The 18,922-nt window shown below is 35.2% G+C and overlaps 1 protein-coding gene across 5 annotated transcripts in view; it reads left to right on the forward strand.

The window, feature by feature from the left end:
- Positions 1–1,412: 1,412 nt before the first annotated feature.
- Positions 1,413–18,922, forward strand: part of LOC105346576 (liprin-alpha-1) — a 28,991-nt gene continuing 11,481 nt past the window's right edge. For 2 of the 5 annotated variants that reach the window (XM_066086093.1, XM_066086096.1), the window contains exons 1-15: positions 1,413–1,936; positions 2,728–2,832; positions 7,189–7,353; positions 10,859–10,933; positions 11,119–11,247; positions 11,710–11,934; positions 12,345–12,491; positions 12,772–12,990; positions 13,556–13,750; positions 13,910–13,992; positions 14,106–14,202; positions 14,490–14,707; positions 15,103–15,283; positions 16,129–16,221; positions 16,791–16,927. In XM_066086093.1, the coding sequence (XP_065942165.1) occupies positions 1,697–1,936; positions 2,728–2,832; positions 7,189–7,353; positions 10,859–10,933; positions 11,119–11,247; positions 11,710–11,934; positions 12,345–12,491; positions 12,772–12,990; positions 13,556–13,750; positions 13,910–13,992; positions 14,106–14,202; positions 14,490–14,707; positions 15,103–15,283; positions 16,129–16,221; positions 16,791–16,927 (2,309 nt within the window). In that variant the 5' untranslated portion in view covers positions 1,413–1,696. Of the gene's footprint in view, positions 1,937–2,727; positions 2,833–6,066; positions 6,299–7,188; positions 7,354–10,858; positions 10,934–11,118; positions 11,248–11,709; positions 11,935–12,344; positions 12,492–12,771; positions 12,991–13,555; positions 13,751–13,909; positions 13,993–14,105; positions 14,203–14,489; positions 14,708–15,102; positions 15,284–16,128; positions 16,222–16,790; positions 16,928–18,922 lie in introns of those variants that run through there. The other 3 variants (XM_066086095.1, XM_066086094.1, XM_066086097.1) reach the window with 3 other exon arrangements.

Here is an 18,922-nt window from a genome sequence, read left to right on the forward strand (position 1 = left end):
AGATGAATCTCTGACTGTCAATTTAAACCAACGTATTTTATTAGCTGTTCAAGGATTTATCAGAGATTGTGGCAGATTCTCGTTATTTCAGTCTTACTGCCTAGACCAAATTCAAACAGAACTGTTTATGAATACATGTACGTTTGATCAATAGTTTAACCATTATAGTAATATCCATTTCTATGTATTTTCCATTTTAAACTACTACACAGTTGTAAATTGTGATACTTGGTAAGAACCTCGTAAGTTGTTAGAACTTATGTTCGAACCATTTCTATATGTTTATGCAGTAAAATATGTTCAACGTGAAAGTGTCTTCCATGAAAGAATAATTGATTCAGAGGGCAGAGGTCAAAATCGAAAATAAATTGGGTACACTTTCCATCTCTGGCACTTGTTTAGATCTATGAAATTTTTTGAAAAAAAAAAATATATAGATAGAACATGAATGCAGATTAATGTAAATATTTTCTTTTTCTTTGTTTTTAATTAAAGTGTATTAATTTAAACAATAAAATGCTTTCTTTGGTGATTGCTGATGATTAATATGATAATATGAAGACGGCGACATTGCAGAAAAATACACCCCCCCCCCGGTTGCCAGGTTTTGTAATTGTTTCTTTAATGATCGCTACCCTCATAAACCGCATGAATCACCAAAGAGAACATTTAATTTTTTCTTATCAATACATCTTTCTTTTAACATTTCGATTTGTTTCGACCAATCGATAAACGGGGCCTGTAGATTTCAATCCTGTCAGTTTCTACATAGCCATGAATTACAATAAGTTTCCGTAAGAAATAGAGGGGATCATACTCGATAGACATATAAATATATATTGTTTTAATTCAGTTGTTTCCTATTATGCATGACTTATCGTTATACTAAGTATCTAAGGAGACGAACTTGTAAGTTGCAAGAACTTGAGCATTCTTGATTAATTCAATAAAATATGTTCAAAACAAAACAAACCTTTTAAGCAGGGATATAGAAAGTTAATTATTTGAAATCAATGTTATTGTTAAAAAATGATTATTTGATATAATAATCAATTAAATTCATCTATTTCATCATTAAAAATAAACGAGAATTTGACTAAAAATAAATATAATGTTGTAATTTAATTATGACCCAATGAGGTTACTTTCACATTACTCAGAAAAGATAATTTATTTTTGTCTTTGATAATATACAATGGATGGTTCCTTTACTGCTTTTTAAGCCACAAAATATGAAATATTCAGGTTTTTTCATGCAGTCTAGAAAAATCGTACAGGCAGGCTTGCGACGAGTCATAAGATGTTTTCAAATATATATAAACATTAAAATTAATATTTTTTGGTGTGCGCGTAAAGAACGATAACTCGTTAGACAAATGCAAGTTGCCTCCCTTTGATTTTTTTTGAAAACGGAATTATGGGTAATGACACACTTCGACCAAGAAAGATGGCTCCCGTTCATGTAAATGATGCTGATAGGAAATCCAAATTCTCTTGACATGAAGGACTTTGTAAAGTTTCCAGTGAATAGATTCAAACGGAAGTATGCATCTTTTATCCTAGATAAACCAAGTGATCTTTATACCTGTGATTTATTAATTTAATGTAGCAGAACCGGCATTTTAACACGGGATGCTATCATAAACAATGTTGTTGTGGGATTCATGTCGCCGATGACTAATGTAATATCATCAAAATGATGTGCGACGTGATGCCTACGATTTCTGAGTCCGGTTCTAATGACCGGGAGTCTCAGAGCTCGCAAGATGAGGCCAACTTTGAGCAGCTGATGGTCAACATGCTTGATGAGAGGGATAAACTGATGGAAACACTTCGGGAGACCCAAGATAGTTTAACCCTCACCCAGCAGAAACTGGCCGACGTGGAGAAAGAACGAGATACCTTACAGGGGCAATTTCAAGCCACCACACCTCAGGTATTTGTCCTCTGGGGTCAGAGGGTTGCCTATTTTATGATGCAGCAAACACTGACATCATCGGATAGGGATTCCGAATAAATCAGACGCCATTTTAAATACATTAAGCAGCCTCGGGATGTACTGATAGTTTATTATGTCACCTGTGTGTTTTAAATTTACAACAATGGCCCAGTGGACTAAAAATGTCGTCCCTTTGATGATTCAGTCTTCACACAGCCAATCCTCAATCATTGTTATGCTATGCATATGCCTCATTCATAAAATACATATAGGTCATTGAAGACACACAGTTAAAAACATGTTGTTTCTTTGGAAAAAAAATGTCCAAAATGTTTTCTTATCCAGTGACACCATAAACAAAACATGAATAAAATCTACATTAATTAAAGGGTTCATGCATACTAGATGCCAACAAATAATAAAAACTGTGTATTGATTATAATACACATTTTCATATTTGGAGTAAAGCATTGAAATTTACTCAATGGAAACTGTTCAATGTTTAATAACCGATAATTTTAACATACACAATGTGCGCCTGTTAAATAGACATGATAGATTGCTAAGTTCCGGAAAATTTAATCAATAGCTTATTTTATTCATTCAGTGCAGATAAGCAAGATAATTAACTTATTAAGTAATTAGAGGTGATCAAAGTTATAAAAAGTCTAAAAATAATTCATAGATATTTTGGGAATTGAAATAGTTGTAGGTCGTTTAATTTAAGATTCAATTCCAACAAATTAGTAATATTACAGTAAGATACACATGTTATCTCTGTTTTGCAGCAAGAATTTGCCAATATATCAAAAGAAGTGAACCAGTTACGAGATCAATTGTTGGAAAGGGAAGAAGAAGTTGCAGAACTAAAGGCAGAGAGGAATAATACACGGGTATGTCAGATGCTCTGTAACATTACAGTTTTATTTACACGTGTGTATACCTCCCAACCCCTTGTCCCTTTTCTGTCAAATGCCCATACACGATCACAGATACTCCAAGCTTATGAACATCTTTAGACTAGGTCTATTTGATGATTTCTTTTTTTAATGTGAATGAAATTTATTGTGTATCATAAATAGTCAAGTAGGGGTACATTAAGTGTGTCAGGTGTTAAGTGTTTTGAACTCTTGAGAGAGGACCTTTATTGCCTACATTCAAATATCAGTGGCTGTTCAAATATCAAAGATATATACAAGCAATACAGTAACATTGTAAATAAAACATTGATATATTTATTCTCTTATATGAATTTTATGTGGCTTCAACGGAAAAAAATGATCAATGCAATTTATCATTTCCTATCTTTTTTTCTGCTATAAAACTGCACATGTATGTCACTTGCACACCAAAAGGAAACATATTATTTAAAATGCACATACCTTCATTTTAAAAGTACTGTGTAATACTAAAGTACCTGTAAAAGAGATACTATATGTCTTCAAAGAATCAGAGAAATTGTTTCTTACAGTTCACTGTTCATTCAATCACTTCATGATGCAGTATCTTATAATTAGGGAGGGAAAATACAGTACACATGTGGCAATTTACTATTTGAGAACAGTTTTTTCTGGTAGAATCTGGATAAACTGCATTCCCACAAATTAAGTAGACATGTTGGATCACATTAGAGAATCATTTGAATCCACCTTAAAGAGATAATTAGAAAAATATTGTGTTTTGTGGCAGCATTGTGGTACTCTTGATTTATATTCAACCATTCAACATATGATACTTTATACATCTACAAAATGGTTTAACTCGGATTTTTTTTTTCACTATAGATCTAGTTAGGGTGGACAAATTATTTTCGTATATTAAGCTGATTGAGAAAATCATGCTTTCTGTTGTATTTCCTTGTGTAATTTTAAACTTTTACATGTTTTTAGATTTTTATCTTTTTTAAAGTTTTTTTCCTATCTATTTGTTTTTAATTTAATATTCCATTAGTATCTTTACATAAATGTATGCAATTGATATTTTAAAATTGACAATGTACTTCAAGTCAACAATTCTTTTTAATGATTTTAGACTTGAATCATTTTTGGTAAATCATGTGTGACTAGCACCAATTCTCTCCCTTTGAGGGACCTTGTCTACCCAAAACTATGGTTTGCGACAAAGAACATTAATATATGTGTTATATAGAACCATTTTAACAAGAGCTTGGACTTGTAGTTGGTGTCAAACAGCATTGTGATGTAGGCCTGTCTATTTCATTGATAGCCACTCAGCCATTGCTCTTTGAAATCAACAAGATTTGTCTGGCTTTTGGGCTAAAACTACACAATCGATGTATATTTCACTTGAAACCAGCGTCATTTTCAACTTGTTTTGACGCAAGAAATAGATAGTAACGTCCTTCTGAAAGTCCAAGGCCTTGTTAGAATGTTACTAAGTGTATATATATTTTCAAAGATTGTTCACAAATTGTCAACATACGTTTTTTTAAGGGTTTAATTACTTTGGGCGTTCTAGACTTTTACATGCAGTGCAAGTTGTAATAATTATCAAAACGGTGGCAATTAGAAGAAAACATAGCATAGAAGTTAAATTGATATTTATAACAGCAGAAACAGGTGTTGGAATGTTTCGATTAATTATCCCAGTTATTCAACATATGGTCCCGTAGATAAAACAGAAGTGCTCCCTCTTGGATGTTCATGATGTAAACTGGTTAGGTTGTAAAAAAAAATTCATTATCTATCAACGTGTTGTTGTTGATACAATATTGGAAGTAATGCCTAAGGAGAGTACTTTATGCATTGATGTGTCAATAATTACCGGTATATTAACTAATTACTATCAATGTTAACAAATTGACTAAATTTCACTATATGTTATGATGATGATGATGATGACGATGATGATGATGATGATGATGATGATGATGATGATGAATTTTGGTTCTATATTTTTCTGAGAGCCTTTGTAGAAACCTATATCTAAAGACATTTTTTAAACACATGATGATTCCTGCAATGATTTTAGTTTTGTGATGTACAAGACAATTAGCCTTCTCTTTGCCAGCAGTAGCGTTGGCTATCTGAATATGAAATCTTTATGTTTTCCAGTCAAAATGCTTGGATATTTGAATGAGAAAGTGTTTTGAAATAAAAATTGATAACTAGAAACAAGATAAGCAGCAAACACTTGGGTCAGAGGTTACTCTTGCAGTTGTAATTATCCAGAGATCTACACAGAGACCAGAGAAAGGGGATTAAAGCTAAAACATGTGATAGCATCTGCAAAAAAAAAGGCACAGCTTTTACTACGCAGACTTCCACTTTCAAGATCAATAGACGGGTCTGAAGAAAAATGCAATAGAAGTGTATAATATTTTCTGTTATGGATTTTTTTTTTCAAGTTGGGATCATCTACATGATAGTTTATGTTTTATCGTCAGGCTCGCCGTTTTCTTACGAGATCTCTGCTGATGTTACGCACAGACTGGCAAGAAATTAAGGATGCAAGCCCCCCCTGACTGAAATAGTGAATATTGGTCTTTTATCTGTGGGATTACAATTCAATAACTTGATCCTTCGTATTTGAAACATGCATGATGTAATCGCAGAGTTTTGTTATATTCCTTGGGCAGATTGATCAATGATTAGGCAGAGTTGTACACACACGCACTGTACACAAAATACATGATGAGTCATATGATAAATTATGTAATAATCTTACTGTAATTGTGACAATCTGAAGGCATAATAAGGGGAAGACACATTGCAGAGGACTGACATTGGTATAGTGCCATGTGCTTGAATCTATGATGCTGACAAAACATCACTAATTTTAAAAAGTGTATTAACATCAATGTGTCTGAACATTGCTTGTAGCTTAATTAGCATATATAGATCATTTCATGTAAGACAAAAGAAATTTGCTGAAATAAAATAGAAATTTTTTTTAATTTTTTTTTTTTTTTTTTTTTAATGAAAACCACTTGTTTGAAGTTTGGCTCAGATGGAGTAAAGTGTATTTAGAATGGCATGATTTTGAAACCCCTCAAGAAGGTTTAACCCTTAGTCCAAAAGATGGACTCAATAAGTGAACAGATGTCTGCCTCTCATGGTTCCTAGCAATTGACAAGACATTTTGTGTGTGTGTTAGGAGTAGTAGAAGATTGATTGGCATCAGAAGACTGTTTTATTTGAATACGGTGCACCGCTGGAGGATTTGTGCCCGGGAATTCCGGAGAGACCCCAAAAGGAGGTTCAGGGATTTCCCGAGCGGCCGTGTGGGGCTGTACCATGTGACCATGACTTCTGACTCGGAGCTGTGGACAGAAAACAAGGAAAGTCAATGAATAGGAGTGGTTACAAATTTATTGATGGTTTAAAAGAAAGGTTTTCTGTAAGTTTGTCGCTGGTGTGCTGTTTTGTCATGCAATGGTTTCGATTGATTTGTTTCTTGTGTAAGACTAGCAGGGGTGTATTTCACATTGCAGTTTATACAGGAAAGACTGTTCAATGTGTTTCTTTTTGATTTATACCAGAATTATTATAGCATGCTTTTTTCTAGTTTAGTCTAGAGGCCAAGTTACCTTTTTTTGCTCTGCTGTTATATGAACTTTATAATACCATGGGATTTCAAGTCTTCTTGTTAGAAATATTCTGGTTTGATAAACCTTAAATTTAATATTTTATGACCTTGACTTCAATATGGTGTCCAGGTCAATTTAACTTATATGAATGATGTACATGCAATTATTTGAACAAAACGATGGAAGGCTTTTACTTTGAACTCAAATTTTGGAATTCTTTCTGTATAAATAATAATAATAATAGAGAAAAACATTCTCCTTGAATTCTAATTTTGATCTTTTATAAATTGTTTTTTAACAGAATTATGTAACTAATTACTGGTATATTCTTTAGTTTAAAAGATTAGTAGATTAATAAATTCTTAATATGGTATGATATTTGTTATGTCAACCTTTTGTTGGTCCAACACAACCTGTAGATGCAATATACATGTACATATATTCTAAGACTTGTAAATGTATATCAGGTAATTTTCACAATGATATAATTTTCGTGATCACTTTTACATCACAAAATATTCATTACACAGAAATTATTTCCTGTATCGTTTGCTATAAGAAAATTAAAACTTGACTGAGGCAAGTAAAAAATAACACATTCCAAAATTTTGCAAATTTTGTGACACAAAAAATACGGGATATACTATATATATTTGTATGTAGCCCTGCTATAACTTGCAGTTTTGCCTTCTGATTGCAGTTGTTACTGGAGCATCTTGAGTGTTTGGTATCCAGACATGAGCGGTCCCTGCGGATGACGGTGGTCAAGCGGCAGGCGTCGTCCCCGGCGGGCGTGTCCAGTGAAGTTGAGGTCCTCAAGGCCCTCAAGTCGCTGTTTGAACACCACAAAGCCCTGGATGAAAAGGTAATACTGTAAATTGTGTTCTATTTTAAACAAGTCTCTAAACATCACAAGGCCCTGGATGAAAAGGTAATACTGTAAATTGTGTTCTATTTTAAACAAGTCTCTAAACATCACAAGGCCCTGGATGAAAAGGTACCGTAATACTGTAAATTGTATTCTACTGTAACAAGTCTCAAAACATTACAAGGCCCTGGATGAAAAGGTAATACATGTACTGTAAATTGTATTCTACTGTAAACAAGTCTTTAAACACCACAAGCCCCAAAATGTGCTGATTCTGCCAAATTTTGAGTTTGTTAATTTTATGTTATTTTTACTGTATGAATAATTGTTACAACTGTCAGATATTCCTCTGATGTTGGAGAAAAGTGTAACATCATAGGCCTTGGAGACAGGTTTTCAAATAACTCTGAAGATCTAACTTGACAAGATGAGAATAGATTATGAAATATATACACTGTACAGAACAAGTAACTAATTGTAACGAAATTGCATACTGTTGTGACGAAGCTGTGAAAGATTATACCTCAGTATTACACACAGCTGTCATAAAACGCATCACATTCTGATGTTCTCTCAAATTTTAGACTTGTTTTTGTCATACTTATCTCTGTAAGGAGAATATATGCAGCTTATGTTAAAAACGATAATTTCCTAGGCACTCTGAATAGAAGAAGGAAGTCATAACAAGATACTGGCTGGTACATTAATTTGTGTTACCTGAAAATGGAACATTTTGAAAATGTTACCTCTTGAACATAGTGTGCAATGTTGTCTGTACATTTTATTGTTTGATGTGATTTGTTTAGTTCAACCTTTAAAACCTTTCTACACCATTGTGAATAGCTTACAATGTCAGAATCTACATGCACATGTAGATACTGTTTCATACAGAAGATATTTATTTTGTTTTATATTGCGTTTTGAGACCTTGTTGCTTATGAAATATCAGGGTTCTGAGTCTTCTCAAGTAAGAAATGGATGTTTGTCCACTTTTGATGCTGAGGCACTAATGTGTGAAACTGTACTATTTCATGAACTTGTTGCAAAATCCAGTGTTGACAGGAAAGGGATTAAGAAACTACAATGATGTTGGATGATTCATAGTTTTTCAATTTTCTTTGATTCTTTGCTACCAATGCTGCATGCACACTAGATAAATAAGTCTTTAAACTGCGACCATCTCAGATTATGGAAATTACAAGTCTAAGTGATTTACATTCAATTAACCATTATCAGTCATAGACAGTTTGGTCAGGTTTATCTAAATAGGTCTCTTTAGACTAGAGGCCATTTATTCACTGTAAAAAATTCTATGACCCCCCCCCCCCATTACCCAGTTTGGCAATTGGTCACATTGACCCATTTTCTGAGCCTTCAGACAGTGACCAGCTCTGTGTTTATACACTGTCATTGATTCAGCAGTGTCTCTCTGACACAGTATAGTATTACCAAGCCTTACCGCTAAATCATTGCTTCTCTTCCATTTATATATATATGTACCACATCTTTGTAAGATCAATTTATACCAAAGGCTTTCTTTAAATGGAAATTGTTGGCTGATGGAAGTATATTTTATGAATGAAGAATTAAACTCTTGTGTCAGTAGAAATGATTGGGTAACTTGGCTTTATAAAAGTGATTTTCTAGTTAGGCCTAACAAAAAAATAGGTTTGTTTCCGCTTTCAGGCTGAAAAAAATTAGGGTCGGTAGGTCGGCTTTTTTTTTTTTTAATCTTTTTTTTTCCCTCTCCATCTGTTCAATTGTGCATATAAAACCATTTATCTTTTAAACTGGGTAAGATAAAAAAAAAAAACCAAGTATTTGTTGTCATTGTTTAAATGATGTGATGAACTTTTTCCCCGGCTGGTGGGAACATTTCTCGAGCTCAACTGGCACGACATGTGCTGCCATTTGTGAATAACAAACATCTACACAACACTGATGACATCTAAATAAGTTCCATAAGCGTTTTTACGACTTAAATTTAGAGGACACAATAAATTTTTAAATCGGATAAAAACGAAATTTTAACCAAACAACGGATAAAAACGGAAATTTACGAAAAAAACTCGAAGAAAAATTTTGGGTCGGCGGGTTTAAGTTAGGGTCGGTCGGGAAAGCGGAAACAAACCTAATTTTTTGTTAGGCCTTAGCAATAAAAATTTTTTTTGCATTGCATTCAACTTTTCCCTTGAGGACAGGTGTATATGGTTAGGCAGGACATTGGTAACACATTGTATTAGTGGATTTACAGTACACTAATTAATTTTTTACAATTCTAAAGTAAACATGTAGCCAAAATAAAAATTTCCAGCATTAGTGAGTTTATGCTGTGTGATTATCGAACCAATATTACATAATGGGTGTAAAACAAAAAAAAAAAATTACGAGAAAAGAGAATCCTTGAGCCTTCTGCTATCTATCAATTATTTGATAAAATATTGGCATACTGTAACAAAACAATATTATCAGCCTCATAATCGGAAAGACCCAGAAAACACAACTGCTGTGGCACCTCGGGGCAGTGAAGTTATCTGTATTAAATAACCATGGAAAAAATCAATCACAGCGCCATTGACCTGGCCGATTTCTGTCTTCTTAATGGGGCTTTTTCTTCCTGATTAGCCTAGCATTGTGATATAGGGACAGCCAAAGATGGTGCAATCCTAGGATAAATTGATTCTGCCAACTTGCTGTTTCTCCCTGTCTCTCGGATTCCAGGATCCGGACGCAGACTCCGAGTATTTGCACATTATCGTAGTTCTCTCTTATCGCTAATGCTGATAGCAAATAGCAATCTCTCTCTCTCTCTCTCTCTCTCTCTCTCTCTCTCTCTCTCTCTCTCTCTCTCTCTCTCTCTCTCTCGCTCTCTCTCTCTCATGCACAGTTAGGTAACAGTGATTAAAAGATTAAAACAAGAAGCAGTAAGTTGAGTGATAATCCTGGTTTTCATTGTTTATAAGACCAATGAAAACTGGTAATAACAAAAATCATGCAGCATTTCAGTCAGTGGCTGATCTATCAGTGAAAATGTGACAAAATATAAACTTACAAAATAGTCTTATCATGCCTAGGAATGATGTAAATCTCTGTATAATTTTCCTATTTGGGGTCTCAGAGCTCAGTATCAGATGCCAACTAGTGATCAAAATGTTTTTCTGGCTAGATTTTTAGAATATCGCTGGCCTTTTATTGGAAAGTAGGTGATCTGGATAACAAGGGAGCATTATGGTCAAATTTTACTATGATCTCAAATGACATTTTATTAGAGGTTATTTATGTTTATTTCATATGGGTTATGCAATACTTGGTGTTATACAAGCAAATGCTGAAAAAGGTTGTGAATATTAGGATATAAACAGCTTGTTCAATCTTATTTTTACTGAAACTTGAAGATGCAAGTAGAACAAAATTTGAAAAAAACTCAAATTTTAACGAGCGTGAAAATGCCATTTTTTTTTCATATGAATTCCAAGTGTAAACTAGTCTTTGTTTTTTCAAGGTCCGAGAACGTCTTAGAGTTGCCTTGGAGAAAGTGGCTTCTTTAGAAGAAGAATTGGCGAATTGTAATCAAGAGGTAAGGTTTTTTGGTTGGAATTTTTTTTTGGGGGGGGGGGGGGGGGGAGGTTGATGGGTTGGTGTTGTTTGCTTAGCATTAACTACCAGTATACTGTAATTTTATATAAATACCAATATTCTACTACACTGGTTTGCAGTATATTTGTGGCAGATGTATTTATGTTCTAAGATTTATATTCACAGTTGTTCACCTTAAGAGAGCTGCAGAGTAAGTCTAGACATTCCAGTGGAAGCACAGAGGACAGTCTAAAAACCTTAAAACATGACTCAGGACCCCAGGACACCGACCATCCAAAACCAGAAATCCACAAGGTGGGTCTATGTACCATGTACATTAAAAATTGTATGCTTTGCTATTGATGAATGCACATATTTAAAAGAAAAAATGTGTTAGAAGACATATGTTAGTTTTTTAAGGTGTTGTTTTAAATTTTGACAAAAATTAAGAATTTTTTATTAACTAAATTTTTTCACGTCGTTGATGTGATATTGGAGCTGTATCTTGACTGTACTTGTTCTAGTGGTAAAATAAAATATGGACTACCCAGAATTTTTTATGGAAACATACAGTCTGGCTTATTGGGAATTTGGTAATGAGAAAATCTTGGCTGTAAGGAAAATATATATTTTTCCCATTTCTTCATCTGAGAAAAGATATTAATTAGAATCTTAATTATAAAGAACTACCATTTTCTCAAGAGTTACTTATAAGGTAGTTAAAGTGCTTATATATATGAAAAGGCTTTAATGGTCAACAATGATATTGTCTTTTAGCAAAGATTGTCAAATGGCACCATTGACCCAGATTCGGAGGTTAATCGGGTCATCGAGCTCCAGGACACGGTGGAAAAACAGAACTCTGAGCTGACCTCGGCCAGAACCAGGCTGCTGGAACTGACCAATAAAATCACAGAGCTGGAAGAAACCTCGACCACTGCCACAAAGGATCTGAACAAAACTCAGGAACAGCTAGTAAAGCTACAGAGGGACCTCCGAGAGGTGAGATTTACTGAAAGCAGATAGGTAACAGTTAGTGAGGACCTAATGTCCAACATGTGGCTATCAGCAGGCCTTGTAGAAAATTGAAACGGGGGTTTTCCAAACTTTGGTGCTCGTTCTGGATGAAGTTTATTTGATGACTCCTATAGTATTCTACAGTTAACCAGACTCTGGAATCTTAAAAAAAAAAAGTTTTCATAAAAGTTGACATATAAAGGAATTCCAAAACAATAAATCTAAAGTGAAGTGTTGAAGAGCTCACTTTTAGACTATATTTAATATGATACGAGTGTTAGTAGAAACAATCAATATTGGGATTCTTTCTTATAAAGATTTAATTTTCCCAAGTATGATGGTGACTTTATCGAATATATTTTTATGTGTTTGTTTGTTTGTTTGTTTGTTTGTAGTCTCTTGCTCAGAGAGAGGATCAGGAGGAGAGAATAGCCACATTGGAGAAGAGGTACCTAAACGCCCAAAGGGAGTCTACCTCACTCCATGACCTGAATGACAAGTTGGAGTCTGAGTTAGCTAATAAAGAAAGCCATTTAAAGTCTGTAAGTGCCCTGTCTGAACTTCACAATTTGGGTTTTGTGTTTTAATTCTCAATTCATGATAGTATGTTACAGTAATCCTTAGGTTTTCCATTGATATTTTGGCCATTTCAACCCATTTTGATGTTATGTTATTTTCATGTTTCTTTTTGTTCAGTGGACTTGAAACAGAAAATATATCACATAATAAAATTGAACACATTTAGTAATTTTATTGGCAGAAATAATTATCAAGATTTCACAAAGTAAATGATGTATTGAAGTTTCTCTTATGTATATGCAGAATGAGGAGAAGATTCGACAGCTCCAAGAGAAGCTGGAGTTGGCGGACCAGAAACTACAACAGTCGCTGAAGAAGGCGGAGGCCCTGCCCACTGTAGAGGCGGAGCTACAGCAGAGACTAGAGGCCCTCAGTAAGGCCGAGGAGCTGCATGGGTCGGCTGAGGAGAGGGTGTCCAGGGTGGAGCAGAAACTGATGGACAATGAGGCGGAGCTCTCCAGGGTGGGTGTTGTAATGTCTTGTATACCATATACATTTACTGTGTTAGTATTGTTCTCAGCAGAACTCTCCATTTTGGGGTTGGCATGTAATGTCTTGTTTACCATATACCAGGTTACTGTAAATGTACTACATTTGGCTGTGTATTCTATCTAGCGATTTTGGCGGAACGATACTTCCGCTAAATCAAGTATATCGCTAAATGCCATGCATAAATGTATAAGAATAGTCACATTCAGGAAAACGCTAATTCAAATCCACGCCAACTTGTTCAAAAACTAATTTCCGCCAAATATCGTTCACGCAAAATATAATACGTTTACAGTACCTTTGGTCATGTTTTGTATTTGTTTGGCCCATTCAATTCACCACATTTCTCATATAACAAAAAACTATGTCCATCTAGTTAGTGAATATTTTTGGGTTGGGGAAATTTCAATTTAAGGGAAATTTTTTCTGGAATGATAAAACAGAAAAATTTGATAAATTATCAACTGCATTGCCTCACCTTTGGTAGACATATATTTATAAAAAAAATTAATTTAATGAACTTTGGACTTTGTTATAGGCCAGAATGAGGGAGAAGATGAATGAGGAGCACAATGCCCGGCTGTCGGCCACGGTCGACAAGTTACTGGCCGAGTCGAACGAACGACTACAACTTCACCTAAAGGAGAGAATGGCCGCCCTAGAGGAGAAGAACCAACTCACCCAGGAACTGGAACGAATCCGCAAAGCTCTGGATGAAAACCAGCAAGAAAAGGTTAGTTTCTAAATTGTGGACAGTTAAGGGAACCATTCTTGTATTGGGGAATTTGGAAACTTGACTACTTCTATGCTTGTTTGAAATGAGCTTCAAAATTTGAGGATTTTCTTGAAAATGTCTGTTCTTAAATTAAGAGATTGTTGTTGAAATTTGCAGGAAAGAATATCGGAAGATTTGATGAGAGCCAACCGAGAGGTGGATACCCTCAGGCAGCAGATAGAGCACCTTGCCAGGTACATGTATGTCAAATCTTTATCCATTAATACCCATATACTCTGGAATCTTGGATTTGGAGGAATAGTCTGATAGTAATTTGTACATGACACTGTTTGTTTTCTTGTTCGGTTGACAGGCCAGGGAGTGGGTATGTGATAAGAAGTCCAATGGATGAGGTCACTCGAAGGTCACAGCGGGGCAGAGAGCAGTCCCTGGAAGAGGACCCCACTAAGGTTAGCAATACACATGTACATGTACAGTTGAACACACCTAGTAATGGTTTTCAGAAATATATTTAAGCTATGGTTTGAGGTTTTGTGATAATGCTTTGAGATTTAGTACTACAGTTCTCATATTAATTCGGCATCAGCTTGTTCATGTTAATGTACATTTACAACACAAAAAAAAAACACATCAAAATTCCACAGAACATTTTAGATAACAACCAATTTGGGGTTTTTTTGTGAAAATTAAAAGCTGAATTTGAAAAATAAAATAAAATGAAAATCCTGTATTTCAGGTTAATACTCTGAATGAACAAGAACACGAGAAGTTGAAGCAGGCCCAAATACTGGAGAAGCTACAGCAGGCGTTTGACGCCAGTGGGAGTGAAGAGGGCAGTGAGAACGAATCAGTGATCGAGGCCTTCGACATGTGGTCCCCCAGCGGCCCCACCGACGCCCAGACCCTGGCCCTGATGCTGCAGGAGCAGTTAGACGCAATTAATAATGAAATCAGGTAGGTACAGTTCAATTTATACAGTGTGTAATGCTTATTTTATACTTGGCTGTTGTCGAGGACATAGAAAATTTGATGCAATGGCATGGGTTTGTAGAATAAAATTTTATTTTAGCAATTTGAATTCTAATTAGTAAAAAGATTTTTCCTGATTCCTGTTTTTCCTGATCTTTAAAAGATTTGTGTCCAACTAACTCAGTGTTTCAGATTTAAAAAATATATGGAAATTTGGTTTTACTATATTGTATCTAATGCCCGCTTCTGTAAATGTTGTGTAAAGGATCAGAAATTGTAAAACATAATGAAAAGAAAAGTGACTTTTATCTTGACAATTGATTTGAGTGTACCCTTTTACTGTCTCCTAAATTTAATACACCACATGCTTGACCTTACAGGTTAATCCAGGAAGAGAAAGAAACGACGGAGCAGCGAGCTGAAGAGCTGGAAAGTCGGGTAGGGAGTGGTAGTCTTGATACGATTGCCAACAGATGGCGTACCTCTCCTCCTCTGAGCGAGAGGGCGACGCCCACTACTCGTACATTGCAAACAAGAGATTACCTTCAAAAGTACCACACCGTAAGTGGGGAGTCAGTGATTGTTGTAGTGGATGTGGTAGTCCCTCTTTCTCTAGGTTTGGTTTGTTCATTTTCATCTCACCTCAGTTTCCTCTATCACCCCACAGTAAATTTCACATTCTTTTGTGACAGTTTTTTTTTTTTTACGGTATATCAACAATTAGTTATTTTTTCATTATTTTTTTGTAATTTTCACATTTTTGTGACTTTTTTATGAAAATTTAGTATTTTTTTTCTCCCTCTTTCCTGATATTTTTTTTCAACTTGTTAATTTTCCCGTCACAAAGAATTTGTCCAGATTTGCTGGTTTTCAGTTTGTTAATGGACAGTTCAGGTTTCTGTATTATTACACTAGTGTTCTACTGACTCCCTATCATCTCGTGTGTTTCAAATGTGCTGGCATTGACTGTGAAGTACTGGGGATATATTTGTTGGTTTTTGTCACATCAAGAATATTTCAAATTCACTTCTGTAAGTGCTCTTTGAATAATGCAAGTACAGGTAGATGGGTTGCTTTTCCAATCAATTCAAGTTAAAAATTTGTCATCTATACAGCACATTTATACACATACTGCATGCTCTCTGTTTGATATTGTTTGGTACAGTTGTTGACTTAGTTCAAGTTTTTACTCATAAAAAATGAGTTTGATTAAAATCAGTGGTTTAGAAAATGCATGAAAATCCAGAATCCTTTTACAGCTATATTTAGTTTTGATTTGCATGAAGTACGGTACACAGACAAGTAAGAATATTTTGCTGTACGTTTTGAAAACAAATCTGTGAGATTTGAGTATGAAACTTCTGCATGTAATGTAGGCACATTTTGATTTTGGTGTTACATTTCAGGCTCCTGCTGGAATGACCACTGCCCACCTGTATACCTACTCCTCATCTAGTCCTCAGTTAGCCACTGCTGCCAATGACCTTAGTATATCACAGGTAAGTTAATCCAGTAAACGATAGATGTACCTACTCCTCATGAAATCCTCATTTAGTCCTTGGTCAATGACCACAGTACATCACAGGTAAGTTAATCCAATTAACAGTAGATATAGTTACTTCTCATCTAGTCCTCAGTTAGCCACTGCTGCCAATGACCACAGTATATCACAAGTAAGGTAATAAAATAGTTCACAACTTTTTGAAAAATAATGGTAAGGTGTTCTTCTTGTAATCTTAATCATACATTATTTCCTAGTGTTTATTTAGCAATCAGATTATACTGTTGATGTTCATATACCTAATTGTCATCTAGTCCTCAGCTATTGACCACATTACGTGATAATCAAATAAACGATGGAAGAGGGATATGTTGAAATGTACTCATAATAATTTATGGATGTATATTTATCAGAGTTACAATGTACATGTATACCTCTGCTGTTGTATAAAAACAAGTTTTAATTGGTAGCTCAGCTTTTTTCACTATCAAGATTCATTGGAAGATATCAATACACAATACTAGTAACCAAAACTAGCATACTTTGTAGCTCCTTTGTGCGTTTCAGATGTACAGTAGAGATGACTCAGCCATTAACGAGGAGAACCGACCAATCAAGTGTGAATCTAGTCCCCCCACCCCCCGATCTCTACGGCTAGAGCGAGGCTCAGGCAGTCATAATACCTCCGCAGAGGACACACCAAGGTCAGTTAGTCCCTGTAGAGCGACATATGGGTTGATTCAAAGACTTGCATGTACCGGGTACATGTGAAGGAAAAATGTTTGGGGATTTTGTTTTGCTTTGATTACTAATGACGTCCTTGTTGACGGTGTATATACATTTACCATATGTCTCTTTGATTCTCTGTAAGAAATTGAATATTGGCCACACATTTTTTAGCTCACCGAGACGAAGTCAAGGAGAGCTTATGCTATACCCTCGGCGTCGGCGTCGGGGGTGGCGTCGGCGTCGGCGTCCGGACCTGGTTAAAGTTTTTGTTGCAGGTCCTGTATCTAAGCTATTACTTGTCCTATCTTCACCAAACTTGCATGGGTGATGCATCTGGACCTACTTATGGACTTGAAAGACTTGGATGCTGAATCTGGGTCCTAAATTTCAGATGCTGGAGGAGGTTAAGGTTGTTGGACCAGGTTAAAGTTTTTGTTGCAGGTGCCCTTTGATAGCAATATCTTAGTTACTGCTGGTCCGTACATCACCAAACTTGCATGGATGGTGTGCCTTATGATACTGATGCACCAGACAGGCTTGAGTGCTGAATCTGAGCTATAGGTTTCGGATGCTGGAGGAGGTTAAGGTTTTTGGAGCAGGTTAAAGTTTTTGTTGTGGGTGCCCATTGATAGCAATATCTAAGTTACTACTGGTCCTAACTTCACCAAACTTGTATGGATGATGCGTCTTATGATACTGATGCACCTGACAAGCTTGAATGCTGAATCTGAGCAATAGGTTTCGGATGCTGGAAGAGGTTAAGGTTTTTAGAGCTGGTTAAAGTTTTTGTTGCAGGTGCCCTCTGATGATTATATCTTAGTTACTACTGGTCCTTACTTCACCAAACTTGTATGGATGGTGCGTCTTATGATACTGATGCACCTGACAAGCTTGAATGCTGAATCTGAGCAATAGGTTTCGGATGCTGGAGGAGGTTAAGGTTTTAAGAGCTGGTTAAATAAAGTTTTTGAAACAGGTGCCCTCTGATGATGATATCTTAGTTATTACTTGTCCTTACTTCACCAGACTTCCATGGATGGTGTGTCTTATGATACTGATGCACCTGACAGGCTTGAATGCTGAGTCTGGTTTCGGATGCTGGATAAAGTTAAGTTTTTAGGAACAGGTCACATGTTTAATAGATGATAGTACTATATCAAACTTGCATAGTTGATTTAACTGTAATATGAATGAATCGCAGAGGTAGCTTCAGATTCAGAGCTTGATCTCCATTATCAAGGATGCTAAAAAATAAATCTTAGTTATTACAGGTCCTAACTTCACCAAACTTGAATGGATGGTGTGTCTTATGATACAGATGCACCTGACAGGCATGGGTGCTGAATCTGAGCCATAGGTTGCGGATGCTGGAGGAAGTTAAGGTTTTAATTGCTAGTGCCCTCTGATGATGATATCTTAGTTATTACTGGTCCAAACTTCACCAAACTTGCATGGATGATGCGTGTTATGATATCAATGCACCTGATGGGCTTGAATGCTGAATCTGAGCCATAGGTTTCGGATGCTGGATGAGGTTTAGTTTTTTGGAACAGGTCACATGTTTTATAGATGATAGCTTGCATAGTTGATTTAACTTTATTATAAATTAAATGCAGAGGTTGCTTTATATGCAGAGCCTGATCTCAATTATCAAGGATGCTAAAGAAATCTCCTACCTCACTCAAACCAGCTCGATAGATAGATGTGTTTGTTGATAAATGATATAACATGATTCCTATGATATAGTATTGTATGATATGAAACAATATTGTTTGATATGATACAATATGATATCATATGTTATATTATAAAAAGTTATACAATACGATATGATATTGTATCAATTTTTTGGATATTTTATGATATGATATTGTATCATGATACTGTTATGTATAGTATTGTATATTATGATACAATATTGTATAATATTATATTGTATTTTTAATTTATTATTTTATCACATGATACAA

The sequence above is a fragment of the Magallana gigas genome, chromosome 5 (genome assembly GCF_963853765.1).
Source record: "Magallana gigas chromosome 5, xbMagGiga1.1, whole genome shotgun sequence".
Classification (NCBI taxonomy): domain Eukaryota; kingdom Metazoa; phylum Mollusca; class Bivalvia; order Ostreida; family Ostreidae; genus Magallana; species Magallana gigas.